We start from the raw sequence: 12407 nt of genomic DNA, 5'->3' as shown, positions 1-12407 counted from the left end.
TGCACCACTGAGTCCACAGATCTATACTCCATTTCTGCCCCCTCGAAGGAGTTAAGTAGAGTTTTATTAACGATGGTAGCCCTGTCGTTCTTGGGGGTCAGAATGACACGCTTGCACAGGCTGTCCATGGACTTCTCTGTGATACTGGCAATATCAGGGCAGATCCTAGCTTTTAGTTCTGGTAGGGTCCTCACTACTGAGGCCAGCCATGAAGGGATGCTCTCCATCCCCTATTTTCAATAGGAGTTCAGAGAATTCCCCAGAAGACACATCGCCTCTCAGGTGGACCCTCATGTTCGTCCTTAGTGAGAGATGAGTGGCCACAAGTACGATGCCTTGATACATGCATTCACTTCATCACCTCAAGTTCCCGTTGCCACTACTGGCATGCTGGCTGCTATGAGAAATGTCTATTCAGGAGTCTTAAATTGTTGATTTCTGTAACTGTCCTCAACTGTCTGCAGTCTCTTTTAACTGTGTTTTTACCTCAGAACATTGAGATTCACAGTTGAGCAATTAGAGGGTGGTGGTGCAAGCAAGCAGGTTTTACCTCAGAACTCTGAGCTACATAAGTTGACCAATGGGGGGGGGGGGGAAGGAGGCAGCAGCCTGCCAGGAACATGGAAAACAATTAGGGGAACACATTTTGCCCTTTTTTTACCCCCTTAGGGGTAAAATCTCTTCATAGTGGGGGTTGACGTCATGGTAGGAATGCACTCCCCTTATTTTGGATTTCTTGGCACAGGGGTTTGGCCTGGGCATTGATTTTTTGGGGGGTAATGCAGGGCATGTCCCCCTTTTTACAAAAATGCTCAATTGCCTGGAGATCAGTTGTAATCCCAGCTCTCCAGCCACCACCTGGAGATTGGCAACCCTTTCAGGACCTCGGTTACAAGCCAGGCTCTAGAACTAAATCAGCAGGTCCTATCAGGGCAACTAATACAAAGTGGTGGGTGGGCTGTAAGAGCAGAAGTCAGGGCTGTGGATGTTGCAAGTAGAGAAAAACAGAGCAACAACCAAGGAGAGACAAGGGACAAGGAAGGAGGATTCAGAGAAACACATGTGGAGGCCACCAAACATAATCTTAAACCCAATGCCAGGTGGGCTTTTGCTTAAGCTTTATTTTTAGCCAGGCCAGTTCAGAAGGAACACACCACTGGGGTGCTGGATGTATGGAGCTATGCTGATGCCTAGGAAAGCCATAGCATATTATTCATCATTCATTCCATACCACAAGCAGGAGACCACCAGGAGACTTCTTATCATACAATGCCCCTTATCAGACTGCAAGGCCATTCACACCCAAATGAATGGGATAACTTTCTTGTTCAAGACTGAGACCTGCATGAGTGTTGGTTGCTCACAGGAGTGGGGATATCTGCTTTATTCTACCCTTCTCAATCCAGTCTTTGTCCTCATTTATTTATTTATTCAATTCAAACCCCACCCTCCCCACCAAGGCAGGCTCAGGGTGGCTTACCTGCATTTGTGATAGAACTACATTTGCTGATGAGCATATGACACTTTTTTGCTCTAGTTTCAGATTGTGAAGAGGTGCCTGGAGCACTGACACAGATTGATGCCAGCAACGGACAGATCTTTGGTGTGAACAGTGAAGGCTACATTTACACCTTGTACAGTGTATATGGAAACCCATGGATCCAGTTACCAGGGGCACTGACCCATGTCACAACCGGTCCTTCTGGAGTCTGGGGGGTGGACTCATATCATAACGTCTACAGGCTTGTGGGGGGCAACTGGATCCTGATTACAGGTATTGTAAGACAGCTGATCCATGGTTGTATGGATGCACAAGAAAGGGGAAAATGCTGAAAGGCATGCACAAAAAGGAATATTTATTAGCATTTTTCACTATATGTTTTATCCCCAAAAGGACTTTAGAACATAAGAACATAAGAGATGCCAATGTTGGATCAGGCCAAAGGCCCATCCAGTCCAACACTCTGTATCACACAGTGGCCAGAAATACCAGTGCCATCAGGAGGTCCACCAGTGGGGCCAGGATATTAGAAGCCCTCCCACTGTTGACCCCCCAAGCACCAAGATGACAGAGAATCACTTGCCCCAGAGTCCCTATCTACACCTTGTGGCTAATAGCCACTGATGGACCTCTGCTCCATATGCTTATCTAATTCCCTTTTGAAGCCGTCCATGCTTGTAGCCGCCACCACTTCCTGTGGCAGTGAATTCCAAGTGTTAATCACTCTTTGGGTAAAGAAGTACTTCCTTTTATCCGTTCTTACCTGACCGCTCAGCAATTTCATGGAGTGCCCACGAGTTCTTGTATTGTGAGAAAGGGAGAAAAGTATCTCTTTCTCTACCTGCTCTTTCCCATGCATAATCTTATAAACCTCAATTATGCCACCCCTCAGTCGTCGTTTCTCCAAGCTAAAGAGACCTAAGCGCCTTAACCTTTCCTCATAAGGAAAGTGTTCCAACCCTTTTATCATTCGAGTTGCCCTTTTCTGCACTTTTTCCAAAGCTATAATATCCTTTTTAAGGTGTGGTGACCAGAATTGCACACAGTATTCCAAATGAGGTCGCACCATTGATTTATATAGAGGCATTATGATATTGGCTGATCTGTTTACAATACCCTTCCTAATAATCCCCAGCATAGCATTGGCCTTCTTTATTGCAGTCACACACTGTCTCGACATTTTCAGTGAGTTATCTACTACAACTCCAAGATCTCTCTCTTGATCAGTCTCTGCCAGTTCAGACCCCATCAACGTGTATTTATATTTAGGATTTTTGGCTCCAATGTGCATCACCTTGCACTTGGCCACATTGAACCCCATTTGCCATGTTGACGCCCACTCGCCCATCTTTGACAGATCCCTTTGGAGTGCCTCACAATCCTCACTGGTTTTCACCACCCTGAACAACTTCGTATCATCCGCAAATTTAGCCACTTCACTGCTTACTCCCAACTCCAAATCATTAATGAACAAGTTAAAAAGCAGTGGACCAAGTACTGATCCCTGCGGTACCCCACTGCTTACCCCCCTCCACTGAGAGAACTGCCCATTTATACTCACTCTCTGTTTTCTATTAATTAGCCAGTTTTTGATCCATAAAAGGACTTGTCCTTTTATCCCATGATTTTTGAGCTTACTTAGGAGCCTTTGATGAGGAACTTTATCAAAAGCTTTCTGGAAGTCAAGGTAAACAATATCTATTGGATCCCCCTTGTCCACATGTTTGTTCACCCCCTCAAAGAACATTAACAGGTTAGTGAGACAAGATCTTCCCTTACAGAACCCATGTTGAGTCTGCCTCAATAGGTTTTGTTCATCTATGTGCCTACTAATTCTTTCCTTAATAATGGTTTCCACCAATTTACCCGGTATCGACGTCAGACTGACTGGCCTGTAATTTCCCGGATCTCCTCTGGAACCCTTTTTAAAGATGGGAGTGACATTTGCTACCTTCCAGTCCTCAGGAATGGAGGCTGATTTTAAGGAAAGATTACATATTTTTGTTAGGAGATCCACAAGTTCACATTTGAGTTCTTTCAGAACTCTCGCATGTATGCCATCTGGGCCTGGTGATTTATCAGTTTTTGAGTTGTCTATCAGTTTTAGGACCTCCTCTCTCATCACCTCAATCTCACTTTAGTGGTGACAGGAATAGTTCTCAGCTTGGAAATCATTTGAAGCTCCATGTTTTGGAGGTCCTTTGGCTAAGGGGAGATCAGCGGAACCACCTAGCCTTACTTTGTGCGCAATCCATTTTGATCATATGAGACCTCAACAAGGCAGAGACATGGCTAGACTGCCTTGTTTGGCTCATTGTTCTTGCCCTGTTGGTGTCTCATGGCAATTCTGGTGTACCAAAGGAGAAATACAACCATTATCTTCCTTCCAGCATACATTGATGATGTAAACTAAGTAACTAAAGCACCGTGTATATTATATAGTATGTTTATGAGATATGAGACAATAAAGAATATTTAGACTTCAAAAATTTAAGATGGTTTGTATGTAAACACAAATCCTTAAATTTTTGAAGTCTAAATATTCTTTATTGTAATGATATCGCATAAACATACTATATAGTATTATACACGGTGCTTTAGTTACTTAAATTATCCACACCCTGGTCCTTGGATATTGTTACATTGATGATGTAGCTGAAGTTCAAGCAGTTGTGTGAACTGTCCCACATTGTCAGCTAGAAGGTCCTGTGTTTCACAGCAGCAGGGCTTACACACCTGAAGAAGCCCCTCTTCTACACATTCAGGATCCCTTCTGGGTCATTTTCCTTTTAGCCAGGCACTCTGTGAAGGAATGGAAATGTTTCCACCATTTTGTGTATGGTTCTTGTCATGTTTAAAATGGCTGCCACTGGGGAAAAATTTCAGTTTCAGGCAGAGAATTCGTAAGTTAAGCCTAGGGAACAGAAAACAAAAGACAGGGTCTCTTGAGGAGAAATGAAACTTAAAAACAAAGTGGTTGAAAACTGAAATATAGGGATATCCTTCCTGGGAGGGAATACTAAATAAGAGGACCCAGAGACCAAGAACTGAAATAAGGATGTCAGAACATCCTAAAAATCTTTGCTGGAGAATTTGGTTGCTCAGAAAAGAAACCATGTTGAGCTAAAAGACATTGTTTTGTCTTAGAATTTGCCAGGATTAAGGAACAGTCTAGGCATGTTTAGCTGGATACATTGTTTCTTGTCACAAGTTTGAACACTATCATGTTTTTATGTATAACTTATAATAACTAAATTTTGTAGTGTACTATATTTAATAGAGGCTTTTAAATTTTTTAGTAAAAAGGTGGCTTTCTTTGTAAGCACCTTTGCTTCTGAAATTTTGTTCTCACCCCATGTCTATAGTCAACCCATTTTAACTGGCATTTGTAAGTTGGTTGAGTCCCGTAATGATATAAAGAAAAGGCTGTTGGGTGGGGGCAACCAAGAGAAAAAACAGACCTCTGAAGTTGGCAATAAAGGCCACTGGAGTAGAGGGTTTGAAAAGGGCTGAAAGGGGGATAAAGAAGCTGCTTTGGTTTGTCTTCCATCTCTCACCCAGGACAGGCTCTCAGAGAGACATACCAATTGAATGTTTATGGAGGAACCTGACTTAATTCAAGATCTGAAGCTCTGCACTCAGCAAACATTCAAGAAGTGCTGTTTCCTTAATACTTTATTGTAAAACAATACTTATTGCAGAGCTCTATGGTGTGCACCCCTAAAACCTATTTGTGAAAGGGTTAGCTTTGCTTATCCTCATACATTACCAGGTTTCTAACATGTGCAATTCCAGCACTACATGATCAAAAGCCATAGTGCTTACTGAACATGCTCCAGCGTTTCTGGTTGTACAATTAATCCAAATCCAATTCATTTTATGTGCTCCCATAGCCTCCAGTAATGTGGTTGCCTTGGCACTTGATGAACCCACTCAGGGCTTATTTGAAATTGTCTGAAACAACTGAATTTTTTCTGTGTGAACAAACCTTGATTTAAACATTTTGGTATAAGACTTCCTAAAATCCTAGATCTTTCTGCTACTTTTCAGGTTCGCTCAAACAGATAGATGCAGGGGGAAGCCAGTTTGTAGTTGGAGTCAACATGAACGATGAAATCTGTTGCCTACCCAAGTCGTCAGCCATCACTGCTGATGACAACTCATCACTGTCCTGGATCCACATTGAAGGAAAGTTCAAATACTACTCCTGTGGGCCACTGGGTTGTTGGGGAGTTAACTCAGCTGATACCATCTATTACCGGCATGGTGTCACCCCAGATTCCTGCACTGACTCCAGGTGGCAGAATGTGCCTGGTGCGCTTTCCATGATTGAAGTTGGGACAGAAGGAGATGTGTATGGAGTAAACAGCGCTGGAGACATTTATCGCAGGTACCACTAAGAGGACTGTGGCCGGAAGAGTCTCTGTTCTTTGAAAGTGTAGTGCCTTTTACAAGAGGCTGTAGCATGTCTTGAACCAGAGTAATGAATACTAAAGCAATGAGATGACTCTGGAGGGATTTCAGTTCCTTAGTGACCCAACACCTGTGACTTAAGTGTTATTTGAGTACAAATCACCCTGGACGGGTCATTGGGTTGGGTTTCAATCTCAAACATGACCACCTTAGAGCCAATCAACACATTATACACATTCCTGAGGTATTTTAAAATGAAACAAGCCTCCTGAAAGCCAGCTTGGTATAGTGGTTACGGGCAGCAGACTCTAATCTGGAGAACCGGGTCTGATTCCCCACTTCTTCTCCACATGCAGACAGCTGGTGGCTTTGGGTCAGTCACAGTTCTCTCAGAGCTGTTCTCTCACAAGCAGTTCTCTCAGAGCTCTCTCAGCCCCACCTACCTCACATGGTGTCTGTTGTGGGGAGAGGAAGGGAAGGAGATTATAAGCCGCTGTGAGACTCCAAATGAAGGGTGAGGTATAAATCCAACTCCTTCTTCTTCTGTGGCTGCAACTTTGAGAGGGGGTCCATCAGGGAGGGAAGAATCAGCATGTTATACTGACTGGAGTGCTGGCCTGGGATCTGGGAGACACAGGTTTGAATCCCTAGGCTGCCATGGAAGTTCAGTGAGAGACCTTGGCCCAGTCACACCCTTTCAGCCTAACCTAGCTCACAGAGTTGCTATTGTGAGGATAAAATGGAGGCCCGGAAAACAATGTTGTAAGTCTCTTAGGGTCATCACGGGGGGAAGGGGAGCAGGATATTAATAAATAATGCTGCTAAATAATTTTCCCTGAGACCATTTTCCCACCTAAAATATCTAATTGAAGGGCAAGGACATGGGGACTTGATATATTTATAACTGAATATTCTTTGAGAGGGCAAAAGGAACTAGGAGGAAAGATTTTGAGCAGAAAAATAACAAGCAAGGAAAAGGTTACATCGCTTCTCTTGCCCTGTTCTTCCTTGTTATTTGCAATTTTTTACAAATAAATCAAGGGAGGAAAGTTATCTGCGATTCAATGTAATGTGTGGCTTCAGTCCACTGAAAACACCTATCTTGAGGAGCTGCTTCAGACACTCAGCCATGTTTCGGTCGCTTCTGCATCAGATTTACCTGACTGGGGTGCAGATTTGCATCTATAGCATTTTTTTCCTTTTCTACTGGCTTTTGTATTTTAGGCCCATTTCACAAATTAACCTCAAGGATGCTAATTCTCATACAGAGCTAAATGAACAGCTATCTTATTACCTTTTCTTCCAGGGAAGGAATCACCAAAGAGAATCCTATTGGAACTACCTGGGAACAAGTAGACAAAAAAATTGGAAAGGCCAAACATGTGTCCTATGACCTGGACCGGTTATGGGTTGTCACTACAGAAGGGAATATATTTAAATGCAAAGTATGAATTGACCTTTACTGTCTAATCGGAATGATTGGCTACACAGTAGAAAGATGTCCTGAGAAGCATGTCAATAAATTTAAAGTAGCAGCAAATTGATTCAGCCAATGTTTTCTCTCACGCCCTTCTCTCTTTCTATAAATCTCTCCCCTTCACTGCTTTTTAATGTGCAGTTTTAAACTAAATTTAAATGGATTGACTTGACTCTTTGGTTATGTAAGTGTACCTTTCTTCATATCTGAAAAGATGTATCTTTTTAAGAAGCAAATCCAGGTTTGTTACCAAGTGGATACCACTCAACAGGAAAACGAAGCCGCCTGGCACTTTTTTTTTTTTAAAAAAAGTTTTTTATTAACAAATTGTAACAATGAAAGAAACATAACAGCATTCGTACAATGAGTTATTACAAAGAAAGTATGAACTTATTTAAAATAATCAGTTGTAGAAGGTGTAATGTGTAAACATAGTACTTAACCTTACAAGAATGAATAGAAAATTCTAGTAAACAAATCAACCAACAGTGCTCATTGTTTAGTCAGCTTGAACAAGGAGTGGTGATTGGATTTAAAGATCTAAAACGTACTCTATCAATATTCCTAGATTGTCTTAGAGTTCAAAAGATATACAATAACTAAAAATACAGCCATGAGTGGTAGGATGTTTTAGATGGGAGAATGTCCTTTTCTGACATATATTGGAGAACATGCGACCATGTGGAAATAAAAAGTGAAGAAGATGAAGATGGCTGTGTGACTCTCGTGAGTTTAGCTAAAATGAATTGATCCCAAATTTCCTCATGCCAGAGATGAATAGTAGGAGGGGATGCAGTTTTCCATTGTGAAGCAATTGCAAGTCTTGGCGCTGCTAATAGATTTGAAGTAAGTTCTTTATGAACCACTGAATCTGAGACAGAATCCATTAGGTTAAGAAGAGCCATTTTTGGACAAATGGGTAAATTTTGCGAAGTAATCTCATTAATATGTTTAATGACCTCATTCCAAAAAGAGTATATTGTAGGACAGTTCCACCAGCAATGTAAATATGAACCTACACGACCGCATTTATTCCAGCAGAGGGGGCTAATAGTTGGGTTTATTTTATTGAGTTTTTTTGGAGTGTAGTACCACCTGAAAGTTAACTTAATAAATTGTAAGAAGATAGAGAAATTCTTTGAGGAGTTGATCAGAGAGTTCCATATTGTTTGCCAATGAAGATCAGTTAAGTCCGTCTGTAAATCTATCCAACGAAGTTGGTGTTTTAAAGGAGATTTGTGTTCAGCTAGCAAAAGAGATTTATAGAGTATGGCTAATAGACTTTTGGAGGACTCTGCATACTTTACTAGGATGTCTTCAAAAACAGAATGAGGTTTGTCAAAAATACCACGAGAGTCTAAATTTTCCATTAAGTTTTTTAGTTGTAAATAGCTGTGCCAAGAAAATTGTGTGCCCGACTGTTGTTCAAAGAAAGCCTTATTTCGTATTTTGCCATGGGATACAAAGTCTATCAGGCATTGAAACCTTGCTTGAGTCCAATCTAAGCAGTCTTCCTTCTTCTGGGCTGGAGGGAACCAAGGATGATTCACTATAGTGGAGAAAGGCGAAATGTCTGAAATCCATAGTTTTCTCTTGCGGTCCCGTACCTTAATAGCTGCAACTAAAAACGGATTTTGTCGGAAGCTTTTTGGATGGCGTGAGGGTATCATCCTGCTTGCTTCTTGTAAGGTGTAAGGTGCCACATACCTTTGTTCCATCTGATACCAAATAGGTTGAGATTCTTGTTGTTGCATTTCCACCACTTTTGCTAAGACACTGGCATAGAAATATGTACATAGAAGAGGAAAATCAAGAACTCCTAGAAAAGCTGGTTTAGTTAGAATATTTAGGTTAATTCTCAATTTTTTCCCTTCCCATAAAAACGAGAAAAGAGTCCTTTGCCAAATATCAAGGGTTTTTTTTTATCAAGGGCCTGGATCAGAAGTGTTTGAAAGAGAAACAAAAATCTAGGTAAAATAAAACTTCTGACCAGATGAATACGGTCTGGAAGAGAAAAGTTAAGGACTTGCCAGTCTTTCAGTTGCATATTGATAATTTCATATAGTTTGTCATAATTATGAGGGAAAAGATCCTCAAGATCCCATGAGATCTGAATACTCAGATGTCTCCACGATTATGTGATCCATTTGTAGGGAGAGATTTTTTTAAAATGAGCCTTCGAATTAGATGAGATCCATATGGGATATAACTCTGATTGGGTCGGACTGATTTGCAGGCCTGAAATTTCCCCATATTTTGAGAGAACACTTTTTATATATGGTAGAGAATGGATTGGATTAGAGATATACAAGGTAAGATCATCCACTTATAGATTAACTTTGTGTTCATTTTCTCCCAATAATATGCCATGAAAGTCCTTGCATTGTCGTAGTTCTTCGGCCAATGGCTCTATTACAAGTGCAAATATCAGAGGTGAGAGAGGGCAGCCTTGTCTTGTACCTCGTGTGGGATGAAAGGGGTAAGAAGAATATCCATTGACTCTAGTTCTTGATGTGGGATTTGAGTAAAATGGCCTTCAATGCATTTAAGAAATTGATACCAAAGCCCATTCTCTAACACGAATGGTATTTCCACGGAATCAAAAGCCTTGGTGAAATCCAACGCTAGAGTACTGAGTCGATCTTCCTGCTGCAGCCAAGTATGATGAGATTAAGAGTCCTTCTTACATTGTCTGAGAGTTGTTTTTTTAGGATAAACCCCATTCGATCATCTTTGATATAAGTTGCTATAAAGGATTTAAGCCTATTGGCTAAGATGGACGTGAATATTTTTGTGGCATGATTGACTAAGGCTATTGACCAATAAGAAGCAGGGTCTGTTGTATTTCGGAATCACTACGATGGCAGAATCTGTCCACGATGGAAGTATTTTCCCTGTCTGTAGGACATTGTTACAAGTAACTAGAAGATGTTCTGCCAGTACAAAATGGAAATCTTTGTAGAATTCAGATGGAATGCCATCTGGACTTGTAGTTTTGTTAGACTTCAGGCTTTTAAAAGTATCCATAATTTCTTATAACGATATCAGTTTTTCCATGGTAGCAACATGAGCTTCCGATAGCTGATGAGAAAAAGCTGAGGAGGCTAAGAAAGATTTGATCTCTGAAATCTTAGGGTTGTTAGACTGATAGAGAGCATTATAAAAATCTTCAAAAGAGTTAGCAATGTCTTTAGATGAAAAGCATATGGAGCCATTCGGACTTTTAAAGGAACCAATGAAGGAAGATTGACGTTCGTTGTTCACTCTCCGTTTGAGTAAATTGATGTTTTTGGAATCCGCCTGGCACTTTTGAATGCACCTCCCTGAAAGCTGTATTTCTCATTATTTTTCTTATTCACACTTTGTATTAATTATATACATATACAAACCTACAAAACGCAAGGCATAAAGGAGGCTTAAGGCTGTATATACATTTAGAAAAAATTGTGGCCTTGAGGACTGTAAGGCTCAGATGAAGAAGAAATTCAGGCGCATGAATGGATGTCATGCAAAATAGCCCCCATTTCTTTTGTCTGCTTGCAGTTCACTTGACCAAACTTTGTCAAAGAGGATTCTGGGTCTGTGAAGGCCTGGAATGTCCTATCTAACTATGCTGCAGTAAATTTTAAGGTCTCAGAGGCGCCTGCTAGTCGCTTGGTGCCTCTTAGTTTCCTTTAAGACCTGTATGACCCTGATAACGGGAGAATTATGACTTTCACTCCCATGGCAGTACCAGCTGCAAACCCTTAGCAGTGTGGCCTTGGTGGTCATTAATTCATTAGCAGCATTCCAACTGTTTGCACCTGTGATGGGAGGAGGGAGTCGGGTTATCTTCTAGAAATAACTTTCGATTCCCCAGAACTGAACAACAAGTATTATGGGATATCCTTGGTTACCCTGGTTACCAGTAGCTGTGACATCATTTTGGTGGGTTTGTGAGTGGCTACCCGGCCGGAGCCCCTCGTGACCCCCCTCTGCTATAAGACTCTGTGTTTTCAGTAACCTGTGTGGATTCTTGGGGTATTTTGGCTCGTCTGGTCAATACTCCAAGCAACCCTCCATAATGCCTTGAATACTTGGATTCACCAGCTGGAGGGAAGATGCTGAGTGAATGCTTTGGGTCTATGGACTATTTGCCTCTTTGAAACTTGGACTTGTTTGCTTGCTGCTTGTAAGTATAGCTAGGCTGGTTATGCTTAGATTTGTTATTTTGTCCTGCACTACCTTTGTCTCGTGTTTTATTAACTTTGCACAATTTATTTAAATAAAGAAACTATATTTTTACCTTGCCTGAGTTACTGAGCCTCAAGAGTTTTCAAAGCCTTAATCCTGTGTCTCAGACTGCTTGGTCTGGCTAACTACCAACTGTGTTTGTGTTCTGTGCAAGCTGTGGTGTGGAGACAGCATACCTTGTTCTTGTGAATGGTGTTCTGTGTTTAGCCTGGAGATTTCCGTTACTTTGCGCCAGGGCTAAGGGAGAACCCCAATAGTAACGTGGTGGCAGTTACCTTTTAGTGAATTTCTGTGCTTTGTGTCCCTTGCAATAGCAGCCTTGGGTTCTGGAGAGGACCCCTGGTCGCTACATGGTGGCGCTGGCGTGATGCGAACTTGAAACTCTTGTTGCTTAAAACTCAAACCTTTGAAATTGTGCAAACTTGTGGAGACTAAGGCTGTGTGTGAGTTTTGTTATTTTTGAGAGCAGTTAGGCTCCTTTTGTACAAGCATGGCTGAAGGCAGAGACATGCCGCTTTTGCATCATAAAGATGAAGACACCCTTGTTACTGTGGACCGGACAGGGGAACGTTTGGAACCACACCCTGAACTTGCTAGGGTGGTGCGTTCGCGAGTCCCAGTGTTCAGACGTGGAGAGCTTGCCAGACTTCCAGGGCGGAAGAAGCAGAGGATGTGTCCAGCTTGCCCGAGAGGAGGAAGCTCGCAGACGCTCCCCACGTCCAGAGGAAGAGCAGTTTGAATTGCTTGATTGGCAGGATCATCAAGGCATGCCCAGAAGGAGAC

At 41.8% G+C, this 12407-nt stretch overlaps 1 protein-coding gene across 1 annotated transcript; it reads left to right on the top strand.

Moving 5' to 3' along the window:
* The first annotated feature begins 292 nt into the window (after nucleotides 1–292).
* Nucleotides 293–11992, top strand: LOC107105960 (fish-egg lectin-like). Its single transcript, XM_015406016.1, has 5 exons — nucleotides 293–305; nucleotides 1538–1774; nucleotides 5552–5891; nucleotides 7221–7359; nucleotides 11939–11992. The coding sequence occupies exons 1-5, from the start codon at nucleotides 293–295 to the stop codon at nucleotides 11990–11992; spliced, it is 783 nt and encodes a 260-aa protein (XP_015261502.1).
* The last annotated feature ends 415 nt before the right edge of the window (nucleotides 11993–12407 follow it).

The sequence above is a fragment of the Gekko japonicus genome, unplaced genomic scaffold (assembly GCF_001447785.1).
Source record: "Gekko japonicus isolate JY-2015 unplaced genomic scaffold, Gekko_japonicus_V1.1 scaffold431, whole genome shotgun sequence".
NCBI lineage: Eukaryota > Metazoa > Chordata > Lepidosauria > Squamata > Gekkonidae > Gekko > Gekko japonicus.
This window is presented reverse-complemented; position numbering and strand designations above follow the sequence as displayed.

What these genes read in the sequence shown, in the direction of transcription:
- LOC107105960 (XM_015406016.1), top strand. An exon ending in CAACTGGATCCTGATTACAG is followed by an intron (nt 1,775 to 5,551) that starts GTATTGTAAGAC and finishes GCTACTTTTCAG; the next exon opens with GTTCGCTCAAACAGATAGAT. An exon ending in GCTGGAGACATTTATCGCAG is followed by an intron (nt 5,892 to 7,220) that starts GTACCACTAAGA and finishes CTTTTCTTCCAG; the next exon opens with GGAAGGAATCACCAAAGAGA.